Source organism: Cyprinodon variegatus, unplaced genomic scaffold (assembly GCF_000732505.1).
Source record: "Cyprinodon variegatus isolate N-32 unplaced genomic scaffold, C_variegatus-1.0 Scaffold21, whole genome shotgun sequence".
Classification (NCBI taxonomy): domain Eukaryota; kingdom Metazoa; phylum Chordata; class Actinopteri; order Cyprinodontiformes; family Cyprinodontidae; genus Cyprinodon; species Cyprinodon variegatus.
In genome coordinates, this window is record NW_015150474.1 from 2,437,627 (window position 1) to 2,463,510 (window position 25,884).

General features: G+C 36.9%; 3 protein-coding genes across 6 annotated transcripts in view; 2 read left to right on the forward strand and 1 right to left on the reverse strand.

Annotated features, from left to right (window-relative positions):
- zfyve26 (zinc finger, FYVE domain containing 26) overlaps positions 1–5,631 on the forward strand; it is a 34,387-nt gene extending 28,756 nt beyond the window's left edge. For 2 of the 3 annotated variants that reach the window (XM_015390580.1, XM_015390588.1), the window contains exons 34-43: positions 62–271; positions 677–892; positions 968–1,165; positions 2,378–2,458; positions 2,543–2,670; positions 2,753–2,921; positions 3,012–3,071; positions 3,174–3,356; positions 3,576–3,626; positions 3,753–5,631. In XM_015390580.1, coding sequence (XP_015246066.1) covers positions 62–271; positions 677–892; positions 968–1,165; positions 2,378–2,458; positions 2,543–2,670; positions 2,753–2,921; positions 3,012–3,071; positions 3,174–3,356; positions 3,576–3,626; positions 3,753–3,962 — 1,506 coding nt within the window. In that variant the 3' untranslated portion in view covers positions 3,963–5,631. The remainder of the gene's footprint in view (positions 1–61; positions 272–676; positions 893–967; positions 1,166–2,377; positions 2,459–2,542; positions 2,671–2,752; positions 2,922–3,011; positions 3,072–3,173; positions 3,357–3,575; positions 3,627–3,752) is intronic. The other variant, XM_015390596.1, reaches the window with a different exon arrangement.
- Positions 5,632–7,160: 1,529 nt separating this feature from the next.
- Positions 7,161–18,086, reverse strand: rdh12 (retinol dehydrogenase 12 (all-trans/9-cis/11-cis)). 2 transcript variants are annotated; one of them, XM_015390629.1, is made up of 7 exons: positions 17,925–18,083; positions 17,276–17,391; positions 15,862–16,017; positions 15,680–15,784; positions 11,427–11,636; positions 10,568–10,757; positions 7,161–8,052 (listed from the first exon to the last, which is right to left on the reverse strand). In XM_015390629.1, exons 1-7 carry the CDS (start codon positions 17,996–17,998, stop codon positions 7,950–7,952), a joined length of 954 nt encoding a protein of 317 aa, XP_015246115.1. In that variant the 5' UTR covers positions 17,999–18,083; the 3' UTR covers positions 7,161–7,949. The 2 variants fall into 2 exon arrangements, with proteins under 2 accessions (XP_015246115.1, XP_015246107.1); XM_015390621.1 differs by having other exon boundaries at positions 7,168–8,052; positions 17,276–17,394; positions 17,925–18,086.
- A 779-nt stretch (positions 18,087–18,865) lies between these two features.
- Positions 18,866–24,979, forward strand: vti1b (vesicle transport through interaction with t-SNAREs 1B). Its single transcript, XM_015390068.1, has 6 exons — positions 18,866–19,104; positions 19,187–19,245; positions 20,757–20,954; positions 21,096–21,269; positions 21,435–21,496; positions 24,238–24,979. The coding sequence occupies exons 1-6, from the start codon at positions 19,008–19,010 to the stop codon at positions 24,332–24,334; spliced, it is 687 nt and encodes a 228-aa protein (XP_015245554.1). The 5' UTR covers positions 18,866–19,007; the 3' UTR covers positions 24,335–24,979.
- The last annotated feature ends 905 nt before the right edge of the window (positions 24,980–25,884 follow it).

Consider the following 25,884-nt stretch of genomic DNA (forward strand, 5'->3'; position numbering starts at 1 on the left):
TTGTGAAAAGTGAAGAGCCTATGTGGTTCTGATGCCTCTGGTTGTTTGGTTACATTGCTAGGTGTCGACGAAGAGCGGCCTGGATCCTGGTGGTGTATGGCAGGCGTGGGCTCTGGCATCTCTGAAGGCTGGGAACCTTTCAGGAGCGAGGGAGAAGTTTGGCCGCTGCCTCAAGGCTCCGGTGGACCGAAACCAGCTCAAACTGGGGCCCCCGTTGCTGCAGGAGGTCGTCCATCACCTTGAGACAACTGGACGGCCCGCCAACGCCAAGGTGAACAGAGAAACCTTTGTATTTTCACCCATCCTCCATTCGTTTGACATGTTTAGACTTCAGGATTTTCCCTATTCTTATTGCTAATTTTAGGTTGATCAATAAAACAGATTGAACTAGAATCATTGATTGCTTAAAAGAAACACAGTTTACTACTGATATGTGATAAAATACTACTCAGTTCTCAATCAGCTCTGAGCATTTTTCCGCATTGTTGTAGAAATCCGTTTCTGTCTCAATTCAAAACAATCATGAAAAACATAACTTCTGGAAAAGGTTGTCCGACTGTTTTATAAACTCAAAGTTTTGGTTTGAATTTGGTAAACTTGATGTTTCAACTGCTTTCAGCTCTTCTTTCTTAAACTGATTTCGATCAAAGTGGAAACCTTTTGTCTCCTTCCTCAGTCTTATGGTGAAGACATTATGGCGTCGCTTCGAGAGCTGGAGGACGCTCTAAACGAGGTAGTTCCTGCAGATCGACAAGAGGTACCCATTCAGAACAGCTACCTCTTCCAAGAGTGCCTTTATTATTTGAAGACATATGGCCCTCACCTCGCCGTCATCAGCTTCTACATGCGCCATAACTGTGAAACTGAGGCCCTGACTTATCTTCTAGGGAAGGTAAGACCCTTTGTTTATGGATTGTTTTCCATTTCTTCAGTGTTCTATTGTTAAACTATTTGTTTTTACCCTCAGGAGTGTCCTGACGAGGTGTTTCTAGAGGGGGTGCTGCAACCCTGTTTGGAAAGAGGAAACTTCAGCATGCTGCAAGGCATTATGGTAAAACTGGACCCCAGCCTAGACTCGTGCAGCCGCTATCTAATTGCTGCATGCCAGTTCCTGCAGCGGAAAGGATACTATCACTGCTTATACCAGCTGCAGAAGTTCATGACGGTAGGATCTGCTTTGATATATTTTTTTCTTTTTTTTTATCATTTACAGAAACATTTGCATACAAATTTAGCCTAAAGTGCTTAAATATATGAAAGCATAACCCCAGAATTAACAAAATGACTTTGGTTGTTGATGCTGTTTAGAGTTTTATATCCCCTGTGGTCAGCTAATTTCATAGAGATGTTTGTATACTAATAGTTTGGGTCATGAATCGACTCTGGTAGCTTTTTTGAGTCATTTTTGGAAGCCCAGTGTTAATGTATTCACGTGTAACAATAGCTTTTTTTTTGATTACGCTAAAAATGCCATTTTAGCTCAGTTAAAAAACTCTAATATTAGCTGAGCAGCACACCTATATCTATGCTTCTTTACGTTTCCTCCTCTCCAACTTATAACTAACTTATCCAGCATCTGCTGCACCAAGTACTAGATTGTCTTGTAGAAACATAATTTCCACCAAAAGCATTGATATTTAGTTATGTTGGACAATTCTTATTTTGAAAAGTCTTCTTAGTAATCTTAGTTTGCAAAAATGAATAACATTCAGTATTTGGATTTGCAAAACTGGTTATTCCACTTCTCAGTAATACTGTACTGTGTCATTGCCATTAGAGAAAATCCTCTTTAAGTGGTATGAAGGCCTTATATAAGGCCTTTACAGCTATTAATAATTGTTGTTTTTTATGAATAAAAGAGATACTTTTTAGTAAATTATCTTTTCATAATTTAAAAATAGTTTGACCTGGGAAAAAGCTAAAAAAAAAGAAGCTAAATGTAGTTTTCACAACATTGCGTCTTGGATGGACGGATAGAGTTTGCTAATTAATTTGTTCATTACATTTTCGATAACAGAATTGTATTTAGGTGAAGGTAAAATAACACCCCTTTAGCTGTGAATAGACCATATTGAAAGATATTTTTTTTTCTGTGAATGGCACATTTTAGAGTTTGTATAATTCAGTTAGCGTATCAATTTCCCAAATTAGTTTACTGTTTATGTAATAGTTGATTAATAGCTTTTAGCCCTAATTCAAATGTCAACTAAAACCTTCATCCTGTTTTATTAAGTATAATTCATTCAGATAAGACATTCTTTGTTATCCTTTGTCACATAGAGGCAGATTCCTGTTTTTTAACTACTGTCTAAGAAAGACATCTAGATTCTACAATCACTGTTAACTTTGAAGTTAAAATCTGTTTCTTTCTGTACAGGACCACGTCCGCGCTGCCATGACCTGCATTCGCTTCTTCACTCTTGGAGCAAGCTCGTACATACAGCTGGGAGAGCAGCAGGTACTTCCAGATTCTTTTATTTTCTGCTGACAGATTTGTTCAAGTTAAACTCGTGGCTGACTTTTTACCTGAACTCTTGCTCAGCGCTGGTTGGCTAGAGCTAAAGAGCACCTGAAGACATACCTGCAGGAGCAGCAAAGCCGAGGTGCAGGAAGGAGAAAACCATCAGTCACCTCCTTTAGAAAGACCATGTCATCCAGTGATGTGTCCAGGTACCTGCTGTCAGTCCTCAGACGTTTTAAATCCCTTTGTTTTGAAACATAAATATATCTGTTTAAATTTGTTTTTGTTTAGGCACATGAATACAATCGAGCTCCAGCTGGAGGTGACCCGTTTCCTGCATCGCTGTGAGACGGCGTCGTCCTCCGGTGCCCCGGCGGCCATCAAACCGCACTCTAAGTCTTCCAATTCACCACCAACACTGTTTGGTGGAAGCCCTATGAAGATTGAGGTCGCCTGCAAGGTAAAGCCAGATGTGATTCACGCATCTACTGTAAGGTGAAAAAAATATGTTTATTAAATCATTGCTTGTTTTGTACTTGTTGTTTTGCAGGTGATGCTTGGAGGAAAAAACATTGAAGAAGGGTTTGGCATTGCTTACAGAGTCATACAGGTATGGTTTTATAAGAGCTGAGGACGTAGCTTAATTTTTACTTGATGTTTTTTTTAATCTTTGTTCAGTTTCACCCTTTCTTTTTCTCTTATGTTCTCTTAGGACTTTCAGCTGGAGGCCCAGGCCGTCTACACCCGAGCAGGTCACAGACTTGTCCGACAGAGGCAGTATGGAGCTGTGAAGCAGCTCCTGAAATGCGTCTGCGAGTCAGGCACGGCCACCAGGCATGACTGCGACGCCCTCATCCTCAGCTGTGTCTCTATTGCAGATAAGGGACCTGCAGATGTAAGTATCAGGAAATAAAGGAAGCAAAATTTGAAATGTAAGAAAAGAAAACAATTTTCCTATTGGAATAGGATGATTTATGTTTAAAATACAAAACAAATAACTATTATTTTAGTATAAGTCCATAATATCTACTGATATCCCATCTCATTCCATTGACATGTTTTACATTTCAGGACAAACTGACATGTTCGGATTGCTTTTTATGTTTTGGTTTAGGCCAAGGAACTGGAAACCCTCATCTTGGAGATAAAGAGCACAGAAACAAAGGTAGACTGATACTGACTCTGCCATGATTTATCCTTCACATTCAGTCATATTAAATTCAAAAACTCAACAGAAAAGCTGTTCAATTGTGATGGAACCATTCAGGACTCTTTTTTGTTTTGTGTGCAGATCAAAGCCTACCTGCTGTGCAGTAAACTGAGGCCAGCGTACCTGCTGGCTGTAAAGCTTGACCCTGGCCGGGCGGGCCCATTGGTCCAGGACGTCCTGCAAGCAGCTGAAGGAGCACAGGACTCTGTGATGCAGAACATCTGTCGCCAGTGGCTCTCCGAACATAGCAAGTCCCCTCAGCAACGCCAGAGCCGGCCCACTGCAAGGTAAGGGGCATAGCTCGAGTAGCAACAGAAAACTGGACTTGAAGAGAAAGGAGCCTCTGAAGAAGTTCAGGTGAATTAACACAGTATTGGACAATAAAGGATTTGCACACTTTGCGTTTGAAACACAGCAACAGTATCCCCCTACCTGCTTATTTCTATCTCCAAAAAGTGGAAAACTGCTGCAGTTATGCCTTAAAACCAATTCTCCACCACCACCAACCACAGCTGTGAAGAATCCACCCAAAGATATTGGTACACTGTGATCAGAGAACCTGATACAGTCCTAATCTGCAAGTTTTCCCCGGAGCTAAATATGAAAGTTTTCCCCGGAGCTAAATATGAAAATTGCACAAAGTGCAAAGACTCTATTTAAAACCCTGACGCTGCATCAGCTGAACTCATTGCCACTTGATGACTTGGGCTTCCACAGACAACATGGTGTAGATTTGTGTTAAACAGGAAGAACTTTCATTTAAAATAACCCGAGTTTCCCTGCAACCCAAAGAGAACCCGTCTGTGCATCAGGTTGACATTATGCAGTCCTTTTCCTTTCTAACACCAACATAACTGACACAGATTTCTGACTTTGTCTCTTTTGTTTAATTTACTGACAATTCACACATAATCGTAGCAACTTTTTTTTAGATAACTAAAACAACCCAGTTTTATTTCACAAAAGCGTCTGCTAGTGAGTTAGCAAAAACATCACACTGACTCAAAGTTTAAGAGGTCATTAGTATAGACCCTGCTTTCACTGAAGTCCATCCTTCGCAAAAGCTGTGAATCACCACTGTGCTTTATGGCAGTTTTGGAAAGACGTCACCACTTTACAGCATAAAAAAGGAAAAAATAAAAAGCACTATGAGGGTACCGAACTAAAACACACACTAATTTATGTTGATGTGTTTGTCTTCTACCTCAGCCTAAAGGGAAAAGACTCCTCTGATAAATGTTACCTGTTTATTGCCCTTATTGTCTCTGCTTTGTTTTTCTTTTTATTATAATGTTTTTGGTAAAAGTGTTACAAACCCAACAACCAACTTTGCTTTTTTTGACGTTTCTATCCCAGTGTTTACCTGTACAGAACATGTTTAAACCAATTTTCAGTACATTTATAAAGGAAAATGCAGGTATTTGATGAAGCTATTAGGTTATAAGGAGTTAATATACCTGTAGCAGATCCCACTCCCCATTTAGATTGATGTGGAGGTGAAGGTTAACCTGGGGGCAAATTATACCATTTTAAAACATCTTCATCTCCAAAACCTTGTAGTAAAACAATGTTTTATAAACCTTTAAACTCTTTCCAGGTTTGTATTTAAACTTTTGTTTACATAGGCAGGAAGTGGTGCATCATCCATGATCTTCCTCTTGGAAACATACACTAAAACAGAGAATGTAGTTTTTTTTTTCCCCATTCAAAATAACCAACTAATGTAGAAGTAAACATATGTAAAAAGTAAAAAATATAAACAGTATTTTTTATTTTTATTTGTTTTTATGTTGACTTTGATTATAAATGCTTTGATTTTTACTCACTGTTTCGAACAGGAAGATAAATTGTGATGCACCGCCTCGAACAACTCTCAACATCACTGTTTTTCACCACAAAATGTAAACATTAGTAGAGGTAAATGTTTCTAAAACAACATTAAAGGGATAGCTCAACTTTCTTAGTTNGACACATCTGGAGATGTAGGGTACTAACTGCTTATAACCTCTTACCAGGACCCCACTTAAAAAATAAATCTCTAATTCTAACATTTCAGGGCATTTAAGGTTTTATTAATTGAACGTATAAATTTCAGGTGGGATGCAAAAAGGGATCCACTTTTTTTTATGAGATCAGAAATGTTCCTGCTCATTTTAAGTCATTGTGTTTTCTTTGTCCTCACTGGAAACACTGTCAGGGTCTGTCTGTAAAATCTGTTAATAATGTGATGTAAAAATTCCAAAACAAAGTCATTAATCTGAATTTAAACCTATATCTCTGCTGCTACCTTTCCAGCTATGACTTCCAAGCACTTGGCTAGATGGGGACATTTTAGTTGCCTCTTTGCCTTGTGTCTCTGCTGCACTAAGCAGATCTGATGACAGATCTTCCTGTGATTATTATTGAACTAATGAAAGCATTTTTAGAAGTGAAATCCACCCTAACCTTGAATTACTTTAACTGTTGTGTCCCATCACTGCCGCACTTTATATCTTTAAAATTATTCGGGAAAATTGTAATGCATATAATCCAGCAACTGCTAAAAAAAATGCAGGGATAAATGATTTTGAAATGTTTGTCAATTGTAAAAATAAAACTAAAATGATCGATACCAAGATATTTCTGGTGTTTGTGTCTTTTAATTCATAGGAGAATTTAAAGATGCCACACACTCAAGACTAAATAAAATATTTTAACTCCAATTTATTTCCAAATTTGCCATTGGGTTATATTTCCATGGATTAAATTTCAGATTGTTACCAGGGGCTGCTGTAGCTTTCTGGGTGCTCAGAGTTGTGAGCCTCTCACCATTCAACAACTTTTCAAAAATTATCCAAATGGCTAAGGTGTCATACTAACACAAATATGGAAGATTTTTCCTGCTGTCGTTCTATAAGCAGCAAAGGTTGCTAGGCGACAATCCGACTCAAGTCCAAGAGCGAAAAAAATCAATAAGCAGAGCCGAAAGGTTTGCGTGTGAGAAGAAGGAAGTTAACTAGAGGAGAAATATCTGTACAGAAAGCATTCGATATGAGAGGAGAAACGGATTTGATGGAGAAGGGAATATATCTGAGAGAAAGCAGAATTATTAAATGTGAGCATTACAAGTTTTGAATGCAAGTAGAGGAAATCCTGCTCACAAAAAGAAAATGTGTGCTCTTGGTTCTTGGTAGGAAAAAATCCTCCGTGCACAGGTTCCTATTCCAGCAGCGTGATCCTGGATGAATGAAGGCAATGGACTATATGCCCAACTCCACCTCTTTCTGAATCTCAGCCAGCTTATTTGTTTCCTGTCTTTCATTACTGGACAAACTTATTAATCCAGGTATTTCTGGCTAATGTTGTCATGGTTACTGAGGTCAGACACACCTGGATTAACAGTTTGTCCAGTAATGAAAGAAAGGAAACGAAGAGGCTGGCTGAAGTTCAAGAACTAGTGGAGTTTGGCATTGCGGAATCAGGGTTTTATGTTTTTGCAATGTGAAAGCGACCCGTCGCATGTATGGAACCAACTTTTCTGCATGAGATGCCACAAAAGCAAAGACAGAAAAACCTTCGTTGTAATGTTTCAGTTTATTTACATAAAATGTAAACATTCAACTCTTACTATGAATGTTGTTTTAGTAAAAGGCATGTCCGACTTGTATAAAACACAGAATGTAAACTCTAGGCAGCTATGCATGGGAATGCTAAGAAAGAAAAGGTGAGATCTTTGAACAGCTGTGCTTCCAGCCGGTAAACTACAAAAGGAAACCTCTGGAGACACACGGACAGAACATTAATGTCATTCAGCTCTCAAATATGGCTCACACTTGCTCTGATAAATGGTAGAATATATTCCCTGCTTCAAAGTTTTTAAATTTTTAAGAAAGTTGGCACAATAGTTAAATAGTTTAACTGCAAATTCTGAAGAAATTAACAATATAAAATGTTAAATAAAAGAATGCTGGTCTTTTACCCTGCATTGACACCTAGTTGTATGTCATGGCATTAGAAAAAGATCAAGTTTAAGTTTTTGCGTTACTGTGTTCACATTATGCTATGAAAATAGTCTTAAAATATGAACTGTTGATAAAGTTGACTGGTTCAAATTTAAGGAGCTGCAGCAGAGCACCGAAATAACAAACTTATTGCGTCTTAATGCACAAAAAAAAAATCACATTGTTTTACACAATAAAGAAAAGGCTAAAAACCGAAAGGAAACAAATTAAATGAGTGAGAACAGAAGTGCGATGGACTCCAAGGAAGCCTGAGAAATGCGAGCAGTACAGAGGGGACTCAATCCCAGTCGATGCCAAGAAGCTCACAGCTGACGTCCCACAGTTTGCTGGCCGTCTCCTTGCTCCTTCCCTGGGGAGCAACGAAGGCGGGGGTGCAGTCACTGAAACCAGAGGAGGAGAAAAGGACCGGTTATTATGTAAGAGCTAAAAACTAGCTTCTGTTACCTTGTTCATTGTCTTTGTAAACCACTTAAATATAGGTAAAGAACGTCCTGAAGATCACTGATCTGAGCAGAATGGTGCAAACAGGACTTTTTATTCTGACATAAAAATCTAAACTGTTCATGTGCATCCTAAAACTCTGATTACCACATTAGTTTAACAAATAATCCATCTGATAAAACTAATTTTAGCTTTCTTGTTTTATTCTCTTTGGTACTATATATATATATGTATATATATATACACACACTCTTTTTATATTGTCTGTTGTATTTTTATCTTTAATGCTTTCACTCTGCCCTTTGTGCTCTATATAACCTACTGGAACCAGAATTTCCCTGAAGGAGTAATACCAAGGGATAAATTAAGTTGAGTCTAAGTCCAAGTCTAATTCTTTATGATGATGTGTGTCATTTAATTTGGATTCAGCCTAATGAGGAGAATATAGTTTGAAATGTTACACGTTTGTAAAAGAACATGAGAGCTCTGAATAAACTTTTTTATATGCGAGATGGAAATTTTTTTTGTTAAACTGTAATTAGCTCCATATCATCTAACTTTGATGGCTTTCTGTTTGATTTTCCAACTGGCACTGGAACTTTTAGCCACTAGGGGCGCTAGACCAATAATGTCCTGATTTGGAGCCTCTAAGAGCAGCTGTATGGAAGCAAATCGTTACCATATTTCAAATGAAAAATCATTTCCAGAAATACTTTTTTCATTTTAAGAATGTGGCTGCATTGTTTGACTAATAAATTAAATTAGTAATCAATAATCCTGTTTGCATTTTCTTCTTTAACACTGCTCATCCTTTTACTTAATTAAAATGAAAAAAAAAAAAGACATTACTTTTCAAAATGTACCCCAACAAATAAGTCTGCACAGCGCATTAAATACACACCAAGTTCTGTTTACTGATAGAAAAAATAATTTAGAGCAGCAATAAGTAACATTGCTGCCTTAATATATCCTCTTCTAAGCCCCTGTGATGGTAATCTAAGGGTTGATGAGACAATTGAGGGTTCTGTCATCTCCCCCTTCCATCTCTGGTTGGAAAACCAAACTTTCTGTCTAATGACCCTAATGGTGGTCTGATGATTGATTTTATTCCTCTTACAGTGGATACATTTACTTGTTACATCAGCTCAACTAGTCAAAGAAGGAGAATGTGCCAAAGGAAGAAAAAGGTGCATGGGATATATACAGTATATACACTGTGTCCTCATATGAGCTTTTTTCATACATAATTATATATATATATATATATATATATATATATATTTTTTTTTTTAGGTTGATGACATGGAGGAGCCAGCAAAAGAAGGGTTGTAGCTGTGACTACTATTTTCAAAATGCCCTATATGGGGAGCACAACTAAAAAAATACTCGGTGCTACTTTAACATATTTCAAACTAAGCTCATAATTGGATCAATAATTGCCCATTGTTGCTTGAAACAGAAAATATGTTGTTTTTAACATTTTTACCACAGCTCATCCTTAACCTTCAAGCTAGCTACCTGAAAAGACAGCCCGACTAATTAACCCAACAAGTAGAGGGTTTTATACCAATCCAAACAACTAAAAGTATTTATTTCCCATCTATATTATTAAACAGTAAATTATGTTTTCAGATGATCCACAGTTGAATGTCTTCCTCAGTGGTACCAAACATCAAAAGTCCAAATAGGTGGTTTATTTCTGCAATATGCTTAAAGATATCTGTTTACTCTCACTTCCTGGTATAAGTCAGGACTAATATGGTCCCGGATGGAGAGAGCAGACTCATTAATGAAAAAAACAAACAAATCTTAATTATATTACATTTTTAAAATGACTCGGTCAGGCTTATTAACTAAATTAAAAACTGTTTAGATGTTTTAAATTAGTTTTTTTTATTTTATTGTTTAAATAGTTAAACCTTACTATTAGAAGGATTTTATGCATTGATTCCTTTTTAGAGACTGTATGGAAATGATTCACCCCCCTGAACACAATTCCTTAGACATGCCTGATGCGATGAGTCAAGGGCTTCATCAGTTGCATCAGGTGGGCTTAAAATTAAAACATCTACAGAGATTTCTGGAGCCCATTATAACTTAAATCACAGCTTTTTAATGACTCAATGCCAAGTTTTAAAATTCCATATTAATATCAAGAAAAGCTCTTAAATGTAAAATAAACTGGACTTTAGCTTAGCTGCGGTTCTGATGCACAGAGAATTTTCTCTATCTTTAGTTTCTCATCAGACACTGATTAAGAAGCTGCATTCTTTAATAATAAAGGAGATGTGAACATTTTACTAAAAGGCTTTTATGGTATTATGTGGACATTTCTGTGCATCTGCTTCACTTTATAAATGATTTATTAAGAACGCAGCAGAATACGATCCCACTGGTATTTTCTTTTTAAATTTTGATTTAGTCGACTTTGTTTCTTAGCCTTTTCTTTTTTACCTGAAGTGTTTCCCAGATACTGAGTGCAGCTCCTCTGCTACAGCACAGTAAATGCTGGTCTGAGCTCCTTCCTGAGGCGTTTTCAGGAACATGGAGAAGACTGTGAACAGAATCATCATGAGGGTCGAGTGTCTGGTCAGGTCTGAGTTCACCGTGCCGGGATGGACCGAGTTCACAGTCACACCGGTCCCTAAGAAAGCAAAATGACCACAGCAGAGATCTTTATATTAATCATAGTCAAAGACCTGAGCATGCTCTGTTTATACTACCTTAATGAGAATTGAAAATATATAAATAGGCACTAAAATTACACAATTTCAATAACTTATATTAATTATATGTTTACCTTTACAAATATTTTCCCCATAGAAAGAAAAGCCATAAATGTTCAAAGTGGCTGACTTCTACCCCTTACATTTAGCTTTTTAATATCTTCTTATGTTTTAATAAAATTCACGTTAAGTTTGATAAGCTTTGGATCTGGTAGTTGTGCTAAAAGATAATCAAGTTGCATTACTTTTTCCAACTGATCCACACTAAATGAAAACAATTGACTTTTTTTTTTTTTTTTTTTACTGTGACTTTTAAATAACAGAGAAAGGACTCTGAATTATCTCCCTATCTGACCCAACTGTAAACATCAGGAACTAACCTCCCATACAGGAGAAGTAGGCAATCACCTGTAGCCCCCCCAGGCTTTTTGTTAAAACAGATTTTTTTTAATTACTATTCAAATGTTTATACTTTTAAGTGTTTTTGCTGCATTTATTGCCACATTCTTTTTTTTCTGTTCCTAACAGCAGATCATCTGTCCACTCTCCCATGTGTTGTTTGGTTTTTTGTTAACTGTGGTGTGTACCTTTTAGCCTGTGGGCCAGTTCTCTGGCAAAGAGCACATTGGCCAGTTTGCTCTGGCAGTATGCTAATCCGCTGTTGTAGCTGCCCTGACTGTGAAGGTCATGGAAACGGATCCAGCCAAAGTTGTGAGCCAGAGATGAGACCACCACAATGCGGGCCGGTGCGCTGCGCCTCAGCAATCCGATCAGGAGGTACGTCAGCAGGAAGTGACCTGGCAAAACACGAGACCCATACCAACAACAGGTGTTGATTCCTAACAGTTCACATCTCCATCGTTGGTTTGAATGTTGAAGCACTGCTTTGTTGCTAAATTATGATGAGGGAAAGGATAAGGCAGAACTAGGAAAATAGAGTGGAAAAGAAAAACTAGGTTTACAATAATTTAATCAAAATTGACTAAGAACCTCCAGCAGGGCTTCATCAGATGGATACGGCCCATTTCAGACCAGCCGCTGAGCCAACTGCACTTGTACAGGTGGAATTAGATTAACCCAAGCTGAAGTTCCTACATAACCTGAATGCTAATATTCTATAAGGTAAAGCCAACTACCTATTCACCATTCAAGGCAAGAGGTTGGGGTTTACTTTAATAAAAATCAACAGGGTCAGAATAAGTAGCAAAGCTTCTTTTAACTTGAAACCCCAGCACTTAAAGAAAAAGAGGGGAAAGTTCCTTTTTTGAGCCTTTAGCAGTGTTGGCATCATGATGTGAAAATAACCAGATCCTTTGTTCAGTAAAAAAAAAAAAAAATCAAAGCAGTTATTCTTTAAGTGCTAAAATACATTAAAATGTAATTTAAATCATCAGAATGCTGCAGTCAATCCACTTATACTGACAAAAAAAATCACAAAAAAAGTGGTGCTGAATAAACCAGGAGTGCATAACATATCTACTGGTGCTAGTAAGACCTAGTCAGGGCAAAAATAGGCCTCACTCTTCTCTTCCATATCTTCTTTGCTGATTCTGAGCATACAGCTCTGGATGATTTAAATGTGATAAAAAAAAATAAAATAAAAATCCAGTTACAGCAACTTTTATGGACAAATTTACCTTTAATTTGTTCACTAATATATGAACTTAACTCATAGATTTTAGAAAGAGTTGAACTGACAGTAAAGCATACATACCATTTTATGTTTACAATAACTTAAATACTACATATGAACCTGTAAATGTGTTTAATAGCGACGCCAATTTTAATATCAGTGTAACTGATATCTGATATGCTTTTCTCTTCTTCCACTTACACATAAAAAATGAAACAATAATTACAAAAGCCACACAAGTCCAAATTTAAAAAAGTAATAAAAAACATGTCTTCAATAAAACAAAACATTAAAAATAGACGGCAAATGGAGGGAGTGACAACGGATGCATTTCGTGTTATGGCAGTTAAATGCAATAATGAATTAAATGAATGCATGTATCGTCCATTGACAATGCAAGAAAAAAATATTTTATATGTCTTAGGCCTCACAAGTCAACATCTTTTCCTGCACAGGAATTGGGCTAACATGCTCAGCTGGGAACAACAGACCGTGTTGTAAAATGTTTTATTCATCATTTTGTGCAGGATTAATAAAAATAACTTCATAACAGGAACGAACGGCTGGGAGGAGGACATGAACGAGTTTTTGATGAAAAGATGTGTTTGGAAAGCTCTCATGAATAGAATAAAAGCATTTAGGATCTTACTATTCAACTTGAATAGACAAAAAAAGCGTTCTATTCGCTTTTTTATTTTTCTGAGTTTAAAAGTAACTTTTGTCAGAATGAAAAGAAATTCAGATTTAGGTTTTTGTAAATATCCAAAAATACTTTGATCTCTTCATTCTTCACTTTGACTACTTTTAGAAATATTAAATCCAAACATAATTACTGTAAACCTTTTTAATTAATAAAAATATATTTATTATTACAAAACAAATCCTATGAACACTTTATCCAGATCAAAAATATAGGTGTAGTCTGCATATTTTCTTCAAAGAAGGGAGACAGAAGGATTTATTTAACCCCTTAGCTCCCATCCCTCCTGGGAGGAGCTGAAAGCCACACCTCCTGTGCCTGTTGACTGACACTACCTTTCAAAATAATATGCTAATTTGTTACTGCAATGGGCTCATGTCTGATTCTTTAGCTGTGGAGGTCAGAGGAAGGACTAAACTAAGATAATGCACTACTGTCTGGATCACAGTATTACAGTGTGAAAACTGTAGCAGACCATTAGAAAGACTCACACTTAGGGACAACTGGAACTTAAAACATAGACAGAAATAAACAATTATTATGGAAGACTTTCAGGCAAGTAAAAAGTTAATATTAGGGATGCAGGTTACTAATTAATAAATTAATCGTAAGTTGAATGATGTTAATACTAATTAATTGATAAGAAGCCATTTATTTTTAGGAACATTACCTTTCCATATAATGGAGGGGTAAATATTATTTTTACAATATGCTGACTAAAAATACATTATTTATTATATTTTAACTATTTATATACTTAAAAAAAGTTTCCTTGCACAATAACAAAACAGGAATCTATTAGGTTGGGGAAAAAAAGATCAATAAAATAAATGAAACGCAATTCCCAAGGTGCAAAGATGTAAAACTATATTACAGGGTTTGTCGCTCTGATCTACTGTCAGACTATAGCCCCTTTTACACTACCCTTTTGAAACCATAGCGAAATCGGTCTGAGCATGATAACCCAGATAACTTGTGTGTAAATGGCACGCAAAACTGAACCGGACCGTACAAGACACAACCGAACTGTGCTAAACTGGTACTAGTTCATGGGTAGGGCTCGGTTCAGTTCTGGCTCAGTTCTCAGACACCAAAGAGCGCAGGAGTCAGCCTCCGTAATCATGAAATTTCAGACAGTCATAAAAATCTAGCTTCCCTACCATGCCACACGATTACAAGTGATGATTCTGCTTAGCAGAGTGATGAACCTCAACTCCTGTCTTTGTTTCCTGTGTCTGTGAGCCCCATATCCACTTCCCAAAAGCCGACTCTGTCAAGTAAATTCACCAAAGGCTGCCTTCCTTGCCTGACCCTCCACAAACAACGTAATACTGCATCATAATGATAACAAAACATAACTTCCTGAATGATACGGGCACATGTTGGTTTGCTTGTTTACCTCTAGAGAGCAGTAGTACCGTAGATCTCCACTAGGAGGCGAGGAGCCATGCTAGTGGGGTGTATAAGCGATCATAAGAAACCAAGCTCAGCACAGTTAACTTATCTAATGAAGTGGATGCTAACAGTGATATAGCTCTGTGTTTAGCATTATCCCATATTTAGTGCTGGGAGAGAGTTTGTGCTATTAGCAGTACTTTTAAATGGGTTGTTCAGAGGAATGGTAAAACTTGCCGCTATGAAGAGCATTCGCTCACAAAACTCTTTTTCAAACTTACATGCTTTTTGCTAGCATATCTTTTTCATGTGAAAAACATTTGTAACGCCCTCCATCTTTTTATCATCAAATCCCAAATTTTCTAGCACAACAGAAAAGTCATGCTGCTCCGCCACACAGCATGGCTAAATGTGAGCTATTTAGGTAATAATTTCAGGAGTTTATCAACTTTTCATATTTACAAACAGAACCGACTAAAGTTAATTTTACATCTTTGTAAACCATTAAACAGGATAAAGAATCCCGAACTAGACTGGATTGATTCACGTTTCTGCTCAAGCGTTAATATGCTACAGTTTTTCTTCTGTTGCAATACCAGTAAGCCTATAGTAAAGAATGAACAGCAGCGCCCTCTAGTGAATGGCAGTACCACTACAACACTTAAAGAAATTCCTTTCAAGCTGATGTTATCATTAAAACAGATGGAACACATTTTAATCTAATAAACCATTAATCAACAACTAATTTTAATTTCATTATTCTTTTAAATCCCTAGTTAATGTCTTAATTCAATGAAAATAACTAGAAATGCATCGATCAGAGTTACTGGCCTATTTCTAAACTCCATTTTGGCCAATTTGGATTTCTTGATAATCAGTAAAAAAAATAAGACATCATACAATCATTTAAATACTATCACAGCTTGTTTTTTTTTTTTTTCATGTTTTAAAGATACTTGGCTTGCTTAGAAAAGGCTGCTTTTGTTTGAAAACATCAAAAAAAGAAAAATTCAACAGCTCTCTGCTCAAAATCGAACAAACTCTCCTTAAAAAGATGTTGAGATGCCAACAAAAACATTTTTACAAATCTTTTTTAGGGCAGAAGGACCTACCTAAATGGTTAACTCCAATATGCATCTCAAAGCCATCCATGGTTTTGGTGTACGGGCACATCATCACTCCAGCATTGTTGATGAGTATATGGAGATGGTTGACCTCTGTTTGAAACAAAGCATGTGTAAATGACAGTAAATTCAAACTGGTTGTGAACTGTGAGACCCACTGATTCACTCGCCTCTCAGGAGTTTCTGTGCAAATGCTCGTATGGAGCAGGTGTCTGCCAAATCGAGCTCTCGTACTTCCACCTTGGCTTCAGGATACGCCGCTCGTATGCTGGCAGCCGCCTCCTCGCCCTTTTCAACGTCTCGGCACGCCATAATCACACGAGCGCCTGAGATGTTAACAGAAGAATAAGAACTAAATTTTAAGAAAAGGAATCAGATTTACTATCCAGCCTTAAAAGGGGAGGGGATTAGGGAAAACGAAACTTAAACTGAAATCATATATATTTGGTAGCCTAGTCAATGACCACCAACCCTCCCTACAGCTGAACATGACAAGCTGTTCAAAATCTAATCCAGGGCATAAAGCTAACTGGTATAAACTAGCTGCCTGGCTTGAATACATGCTGTTACATAAGAAACACAGCTGGTTTCCAATATGCCGACATAATAGGAAAGAAACGTGAAATTAGCAAACATAACTGGTCTACAAAGACACGTCCGTGTATCTATAGTGACATACCAGGCAAAGAAAGCATGAATTTAGAAAGAGCTGCAGGGATCCTCAGCCCAGGCCAGAGAATCTGTTAATACAGGAGCTATTATTCAATGGCAAGAAAACTATCATTGAAAGGAAGCTATAGGAAATACTGTTCACAAATGTAGCGGACAGTAGGAGATGAGTGAAGATAAAAAAAAAAACACATCTGTGGAGGAAAAGGTGTTGTAGCTGCTTCTAGATCATCAATAAATATCCATCCCCATTTCTGACTTGTGATAAACTAAAAGGCCTCAACAGAGAAAAAAAGGGATTTAAAGGTATCGTGGAGGATGTTCTTTTTCCGGGTGGATCATCAAAATAAAAAATGTTGGAGTGCGGTTTGTAAAACTAATTTTTGTGTGTGTGCAACATTTAAGGACAGTTTAAAAAAAAAAGTTTTGTGTATGACATTAGAGGAGAGTTTCTAACACAGGTTTTATTTGGGAACAATAAGATTTATATGAGTGCAACATGTTTATTTGGGAGTGATCAGATTTGTTTGTGTGAAACATGCTTTATGCATTTGCAACATGCATTTTTGTACACAACGTTTTGGCAGAAAAGTCACTCCATATCAGAAGGAGCCAGCAGCAGAAGCTAAGACGTGTGAGAAAAGACAGCCCTTGTCGCTTACGTGTCTTCATTAAACAAAGCCTTCTCCTATCATCTAAAAGTACAAACTGATCAGAAATGCATAGTAGTGTATATTATCCAAAGTTATGGACTATAAAGGGCTTTGAAGCATGCACATGGTTTAAAATGACCCAGTCTATTTACTATGACTAATGTGCAAGGAGATTCAATTATAATAGTTCAGAAGATAAAATAGTGGTTCTTATGTGACAAAATATTGCATTTCTACTTTTCCCAATGATGGCAATGCCAACCTCGCATTGCCAGGTCCAGGGCAGTCTCCTTCCCAATTCCTGAGTTGGCCCCAGTGATGAGCACCGTCTTCCCATCCAGACGAGCCGTGGATCTGCAAACAGCTCCTGCTGCATATCTTCTGTGTAGACAGAGACAGTTGGGTAAGATAATGCAGACAGAGCAATTTAATTTAAAGCACTAATTAAGTCCATGTTCCTCCATCCTAACCTCATTAGGACTGAACATTTAAGCTCGCAGGGTTAATTATTTATAGGAAAACATGGCATAAGCGTGACCCACGCCACCGTGCAGGACCGCCTCATAACCAATAGTGCGATGAAGTTATGCATGCAAATATAGCCCCTCCCACGCTCTGCCTCCTGATTGGCAGAGCCGCTCAGACGGAAGACCGCCGGATCATTTACGTGCAAATACTCAAAGGCTCCATCAATTTGTTTTATTGATTTCCACATTCCTTCGTTATGTACTAAACTTAGAAACGCATCCATAAAAAAAATGCGACTGGAATACAACTCTGCCATAGAAATAAGCTAAAAGGTTGATATTATCTTTGCAAATGGGCAATGTGGTACCAATTAAAGCAATATCTGATGATCCAAAGCATAATCGGCCCGATATGTGGATTCATACCAGAATATAACTACTTACCGTATATGTGGAGCGAATAAAATCACCAACAGCGTCACCACCCCGAGCCCCAGGATTATTAATAAGACGAACATATCTACCAGGATGTCTCTTCCAGAAAGATGCGGATGAGGTGTGTAGGCAGCAGAACAGCTGATGTCAAAGCAGAACGGGGCGCAAGGCACATAAGGGTGGGAGGGGGGGCAGACTTGCAGTTCGAATGGAATCATGGGATTGTAGTTTTTAAGGTCAACCCCAAAAATACATCATGGCCCTATGTATTTATCATAACAGGAGATAATAAAACGGGGTGGAGGTAAAAGGCATAACATGAAGAAAACTTATATAGAAATACAGGGGAAAAATGACTTATTGACTAAATAAAATCAATTCAAAGGGAAAAAAACTTTGCACCTATGTTAATATTAAAATAAAAGCCTGTCAATTTTTAATAATATTTATTGTAAGAAACATAAAACGTTATTCGTTTTTTAAATATTTTTTTTGGAATTTAGAGGATGTCTGTACCAAGACAAAGGGTTAAATTAAAAAAATAACTACGGCCTTTTATGTTTTATTAGTGGCGATCGCATTAATAAATTGTTATTATAATATCGATTAAAAATGGAGGTTTCGGTGTTTCATCTTTAGATCATTTCAAAATGTAATTATCCTATTTATTTTAAATAAGTAATGTTAAGATGTAGGCTAAATTCCTTTAAGCGCACATATTTAAAAAAAAAACTACATTTCCTGGAGAATTCCAATAAGCTCTCCACGATAATGCCTGTTTAAAACTATGGCATCAGCGCTTTCTTAGTGGTATTCAGAAACATTTGATAATGAATATATGCATCAATTTACCTTTAAGATAAGAATCTAAATGCATTCAAATTCCATATACATCTAAAGAACATTTAAATTTTTTAATAGAAGTTTAAGGCGCTAAAAGACACGAGAGCCTTCATGCGGAAGTCTCGGGGTTCTTATTATCGCCAAAGCAGAACTAGCATATTTCCCTAAACTTCTAAACCTAATTGTTATTTTTCTCTTTGAAAAAAGAAAATAGTTTATTGATTCTGACAGCCTACTGATTAGTTGAATATGTCGTCGGAGGAATTTGAGAAGTTGCACGAGATGTACAGGTCGCTGTATGATGAGCTGAAGCTAATACCAGACAGAGCCCTGAAAAGCCACGGAGGTAAACAGTGTGAACACCCTACATATGAGCAATAAAGGCAGTCTGTGCTGTGAATGATAAATCTGTGCTGTCTCAAATGCAGAGGAGAGGAAGAGGCTAGTGAGGACATTTGATGAGAGGCAGGGGGAGGCCGAGGAAGTGGTGAGTTACTCAGTTTGTTTACTTTTTAAATCTTCAACTCGGAACAAAAAAATAATAATTTAACAGTTAGGAAACTCGTCTTTATTATTGTTTTTTTTTTCTCAGAAAAAATTGTATTTTATGACAATCGATCAGGTTACAATCTATAACTTTAACGTATTTCATGAGATTTAAATTGATAGAAAAACTCAAAGTAAAGTAGAGAGACTGGAAGCATTGTTTTCAAAATCTTTCCATTCGCCTTATAAATTTGGCTCAAGCCCAGCCAAACTGGATCCTGCTTCCCACAATGTTTTAACTGGATTATAGTCAGAACTTTGTCAAGGCCATATGTATATACAAATAGAGCTTGATCAAAGTCATAGTTTCATGAGGAACCTCCCAAGTCTTAAGTCCTTTATGTCCACCAAGAGTTTTTCTCCCAGGATGGCGCTGTGTTGGAGCCAATTTCATCCACAGCAAACAACTATGTTGGAGCTCTGTATTCTTTATTTCTTCATTCATTTGAATTGTTAATTTCTAAATGTATATTTTTGCGTTATTTACAAAGTTTATTTGCAGGTTAATAATTGTTTTTATTTATCTTTGTTTTATTATTTATCTTATTTATTTATTTGTTTATTTTAATGGTTGAGGTAAGACGGGAAGTGATGTGGATCAGTCCACTTTCTATAAGTGTAGGGGCCAGGGAAAGGACCAGCAGGCAGTTTGGGTTCTATGGTTTTTACCAGTGCAAAAGAGGTTAGAATAAAGAAAAGTTTTTACTCGTTAATTGTTGGTAAAAATAGAAAATAAACCATCCAGAACCATCATCAAGACTGGACATTGAAACTTCTTCTGCCTGCGTATAGAAACTTGACCCCAGTGCCTTATTAGTGGCTTAATTGGAACTGTAATTGAATGTTTGGCCTGGCACACAATCACAACTACATATTTGCATGTAATATTTTTGGGAAAATTATGTTTCCTGTTCCAAACATAAAGGTTTATTTGTATTTCACCATTCTTTTGTTAACATATAAATGTTAACAAACAATATCCTAAAGTCTCCTGAGAGGGATGGGACTAATATAAGGATGAATTAAGGAAAAGTAAGTGGTTTGGAAAATATGCGTTCAGTGCAACATTTTCACATTATTCTCACATTTTAGACTAAATTTGGATTAATCCATATTTCTTCCACCATCGTTGCATTTATATTGAGTTGGCTGGGTGGATATAAAAAAAAAAAAATATATATATATATATATATATATATGTTTTCAGGTTTTTAGTATAGAATGTATAGAAATGTATAGAAAACCTTGCTTCCTGTCTGTCCACCTAACAGTCATGCAGTACTTGGTGTTGATCTATCATATTAACCCTAGTAAAATGCAATGCTGTATACACACTTTACATGGGAATTTTGTAAAAAAGAAAAAACACCTTACCAAATAGTCTCCTAGGTTTAGTTCTTCTTCTTCGCTTCACCGTTTCTGGGAATCACTGTGTTTTCTATTCATCTGCAGTTACAAGGAATGGAAGAGGAGCTGCGTGGTGCCCCTCCTTCATACAGAAATGCAATGGGTGCCAAGCTGCGCCTTTACCGCAGAGATCTCGGCAAGTTGCAGAGGGACATGAAAAACTCTACACCTGGGTTCAGCACCTCCTCTCAAACAGTACAGGGAAGCCATCAGAGCGTTTATTCATCACAAAATCAACAAAGTGTGAGTAATAGGTAGAATACGTCCCATATTACTTTTGTAATCCTTTGATTCTGTCATTACTTTCTGTGTTGTTGTTTTTTAAGACTTTTCCCCAAAATTAAAGCAGGTATTTGATTATGTTACTTTTATCTACCTCTGCAGACACACTTGCAGTCCCAGAGAACTCTTCTACTCCAGGGAACAGAGTACCTGAACAATGCCAGCCAGAGTATTGAGCGCAGTCAGCGCATCGCTGCAGAGACGGATCAGATCGGCACAGATATCATTGAGGAGCTGGGGGAGCAGAGGGAGCAGCTGGACCGAACCAGAAACAGAGTGAGTTGAAACCATGCCGTTTGTGGGTGGCATTGAGCTGGTCTGTGGTGAAAATATTATGTGGCATCATTCACATTATAGCGGATGGTGGAACTTCTTGTGTTTTCTTTAAGTCTAGATTTATGCATGTTATATTAAATATTTTTTGTTTTGTTCTTGGTATAGCTTGAAAATACAGGAGAGAACCTGAGCAAAAGCAGAAAAGTTCTTCGTGCCATGTCACGACGGTGAGTATCACAAAATTAACATATAACGACACAACTGATTATAAACAATAAAGTTCTTAATCTAGATTTTTTTTTTCTTCATATTTAGTTCCCTCTTTTTTATACTGAAGAAAGTTTCCTGGAAATTAGAACAACTTGTCTGTGATGTCTTTTTTTCCCCCTTGGTATTAATAATTTGTGAAACAAGGGCCCATTTTTCTTTTTCGCTCTTCAAAGTGGGAAAGAGAAATGTACCTGCCATTCAGAAAGAGATGTGTTTTGATTTTTCAAAGTCAGAAAATGGCTGAAAATTTTTTTGACTTGTTTAATCCTGCACATACCGACAGTCAGAGCATTAAAAAAGAATAAAAAATGAACTTGAAACAAAACTCTTGCAATTAACAAACACAGGAGGCATGTTTGTAGGAGGTGTAATATAAGGAATATTTATTAAGTACGGTGGAGAGTCTGATTCTGTTGGTATATTTCTTTTTTAAAGGTCCTTTTAGAGGCTGTGGCATTATGGTAGACTCAACAAAATCAAAGTAAGGTTTTCATTGGGACTATTAAAAAGACAATTAGCAAAAATATATGTCCATACCTGCTTAGACATGGTTCTTCAGAAAAAGAGAGCTCTGTTCTATGGCCGTCAGTCGCCAGACCCACTTCTAGACAAAATTACTTACTTTAATAACTGCTAACTGTTGACATACATCTACCATGAATTCTAATACAGGTAGAGAGCTTTATGAAAGGGAAAAAAACAAACTAAAAATATATTTTTGAACTAATATCAATGCCCATTTTGATGATGATAATACAGTTTATAACTTAAAGGTGCTTCTTCATTATTACTGTAAAAGCTCTGTACTGAAACTTTACTGTGTCACTACCTGGATTTATCCCAGCAAACGGGTACAAGCCTCACATTGTATTATTACTTATGGGCCATTATGTTTCAGCTGGAAAAAACATTTACAACTAGGGCTGGGTAAAAAAATCGATTTAATCGTTTTTCTAATCGATTCCTTTACATTTTTGCAGAACCGATGTCTAGGGAATGAGATCGATTAGTTTTATAGTGACACACGTGATGTCCACAATCAAATAAGCAGGAACGATGCACTCCTTCAAGTCAGACAGCTGCAAGTATAGCCAAGAGGTTACTGAAGACATTAATAAATGGGGACTGACCAGCAAACACCCTGTAGTTGTTACAGACAACTCCGCAAATATGGTTTGTGCTGTGTCCCCGCTGTGTCACATCTGTTTGCTCGAGTGAGGCTTCACTTTTTCACTTTTCACAAACAAGTTTGTGATGTTCACATCTCAAGCTTAAACTGTCTGATTTACAAGTTTGCACTTTGTGTTTAATGTGACTGGAAAAAATAAAATACATGAGTATTTTGAAACACAGTTTAGCCACTTTTATTATTGTAAAAACAGATCAAAATTAATCGATTTAGAACTGTATGAATCAAAATCGAATCGATTCAGGACTTTGGCGAAAATACCCCGTCCTATTTACAACCCTGGCTCATGCAGTGAGTTGCTTCTCATTTCTTAAACAACCGTGTTGAACGACACATCCCGTGGAAAAGATGTCAGTTTGTTTCAGAGGGATGAAACCATTGGAAATCATATGTTAGGAACTGTCCAACACATTATTAGAAACCGTAAGGATGGTGGGGACCCATTGTCTTTGAATGAAAAAAAAAAATGTGGCTGAAAAAAATTTTTCTGAATAATTGTGGTCGGGGATCACATTCAGATTTAGTGAAATCAAGTTGAAGAAAAACGAAATCTGGGCTATATTCCATAATGAAAGTAAGATGATTTAAATACGCTTGGTGTAAGGAGAAATCAGCAGATTGGGACTGAACAGCTGTATAGTCTTAAGAAAACCACAGACCAGTGATGCTAACTGGTTTGGGCTGTGGAGCAATGGAAGGAGGTCAGCGGTCTGATGAGTCCAGATTGACTCTGTTCCAGAATGATGGGGACATCAGGGTTAGGAGAGGCAGGTGAAGCAAAGTACCCGCATGCCTAGTGCCAACTGTATAAGGCTGTGGGGTCATTGCTGCAGTTGGTCAGGTCTATGTTCAGCAACTGTATGTGCTCAAAGAACGAGGCATAATTTTCACACCTGGATTGACTATTCAAACTTTAACCCCATTGAGAATCTTTGGGATGTGTCATTGCAAGAGCCTAGTGAAGAATGAATGCAACACTGGGAAGAAAGTTTGCCGAAACAATTCAACAGCGAATACGTGTCGTAATCAAAGCTAAAGGCTTTCCAACAAATTATAGAAGTGTTTGGCTTTTTTTTTTTTTTTTTGGTCAGGCAGTATAAATTATAATACTGTTTTGTGCAGAATGACTAACTAAATAAGTTTAAACTAATGACAAAACTAGTATGTTTCCTTTCTCAGTCACTTTAATTTGTAATTGATTATTATATCAGTCTTACAATCAGTAATTTTCCAAATTTACTTTAATCCAAATGATGATAAAAAGTTAACTGTGATGCAATAAAAGAAAAATATAGTTATTTAACCAGTTAACTCGTTATGCGTCTGGAAATATATTCTGAGTGAAGCTAATTGTTTGGTTGTTTATTCTTTCCAAAGCACCAAACAATTTGAACATGGCATTGTTGTCCTCTCTTGGATCTGTTTTGGATGTGGTTGAATACTTAGAATACTGTAGATGTTCATTAATGTTGCAGCCAGAGTTTTTTATATTTCTTTTCTGTCTTGTAGGTTGATGACAAACAAGCTGTTGTTGGGTGTCATCATTTTAATGGAGCTAGCCATTCTGGGCGCTGTGATTTACCTGAAGTTCTTCCGAAAAAAATGAAGAAGCCATCATCTCCATACAGGGCGAGCTCTGAATCCAGAGCAAAGCCTTGGGGACTTTCTACCACTTTCCTTTTCAGCTATCCAGTGGCAATAATCCTCCTCTGTTGTTCCTGTCACTGCATTGATGCAGTGACCTTTTCTAGTATAGGGTTTATGTTCATGAGTTAGTGGGACAAGGATGGCAAATAACTGACGCTGTTAATGCACCAGAACCACAGAAATACTCTGAACTTGCATTTGAAATCTTTAAGCTGCTTGTTGATGCCTGTGATGTCCTGCACGATGATGATGAGGAGGAGGATGATCTGGACATGTAAGCCACAAATGATGAAAATGAATATTAACATAGAAACCATGAACTGACACCAGCTGAATCTGTTTTGTAGCATTGACCTGAATGTGAACTCTGGAAAGAAATCCTGCTTTATTCTTTGATCAAATACACATCTAATCACTGTACTCTCAGGAGCCCTTATTTAAAAGTATTAATGTTATTAAAACAGTTTGAGCTCAGATTGTGTTGCTTCAAATGTTTCCACTGGAAAGGTTTTTAAAAAAACACCCATTCTCTGTTGATTCACACTCTTGGACATCTCTGGGAGACGCAGCATTTGTTGCTATGGAATTTCTTCTCAAATACGCCTTGATAAGGCTATTTCTGGTGTTCCCTTAGTGAAGTGGCACATCTGTCAGACTGTTTTTATTCAGCCTTTCCGTCAAGTCTTCCTTCCTAGAAACACGCTGAAAAAATAAAAAAAAGCTTGTTTTTTTTTCTTTGAGAACATTTCAACTGAAAAAAATGTGTTTTTTGTTTTTTTTATTTCATTTATTTGCTGGACTAAATTTAATACATTTCCCTCAAGAATCACTCTTAAAATTAGTTTAAATCTTTAAAGTTCTGATGGGAACTTTTTCAATTTAACAATTGTTAGAAATAAATTCAAGGTATTGATGTATGTAGAGCGACGACTGACACAATGCAATAAATATATTCCTCGTGAAGCAGAAATGTTGAGGATACAGTAAAGGAAAACCAGATGGAAGTTGTCCTATTTTGCTCAGTGGGAAACAGCTGATAAAACGTCAGGATTTCTATGGAGACAAATCTAGTCCCGCCTCTTTGATGGATATTTGACAGTTTAAATTAATTGATGCTGTTTTAGGGACAGATTTATTTATAATTTTACATGCATAAATAGATTCTGTATTTTTTCCAGTTTTAATAAATTAATGACACATTTAATAATGTATTCTATTGTGGCATCCTTCACCCTCCATATTTATGTTGCACCATTGCATAATTCTTTCACTCCATATTTTGCTAATCATAGTTCTTAAAAATAATCTTTCTAGAGAATGGGGGGGAAACAATTTGAGGTATGAGGGAGTTTATCGTTTTAAAATGTCAATCTTATGATCTGCTTAGAAAGAAGAAAGGCGACCATAAAACTTCCAAATGCAGATGGATCTTTGCTCCACAAACCTCTTTCAGCTTGAGATCCTCTCTGGATTCCAGCCAGCATGTCGCTCAGTCTCCTCCATCGTATT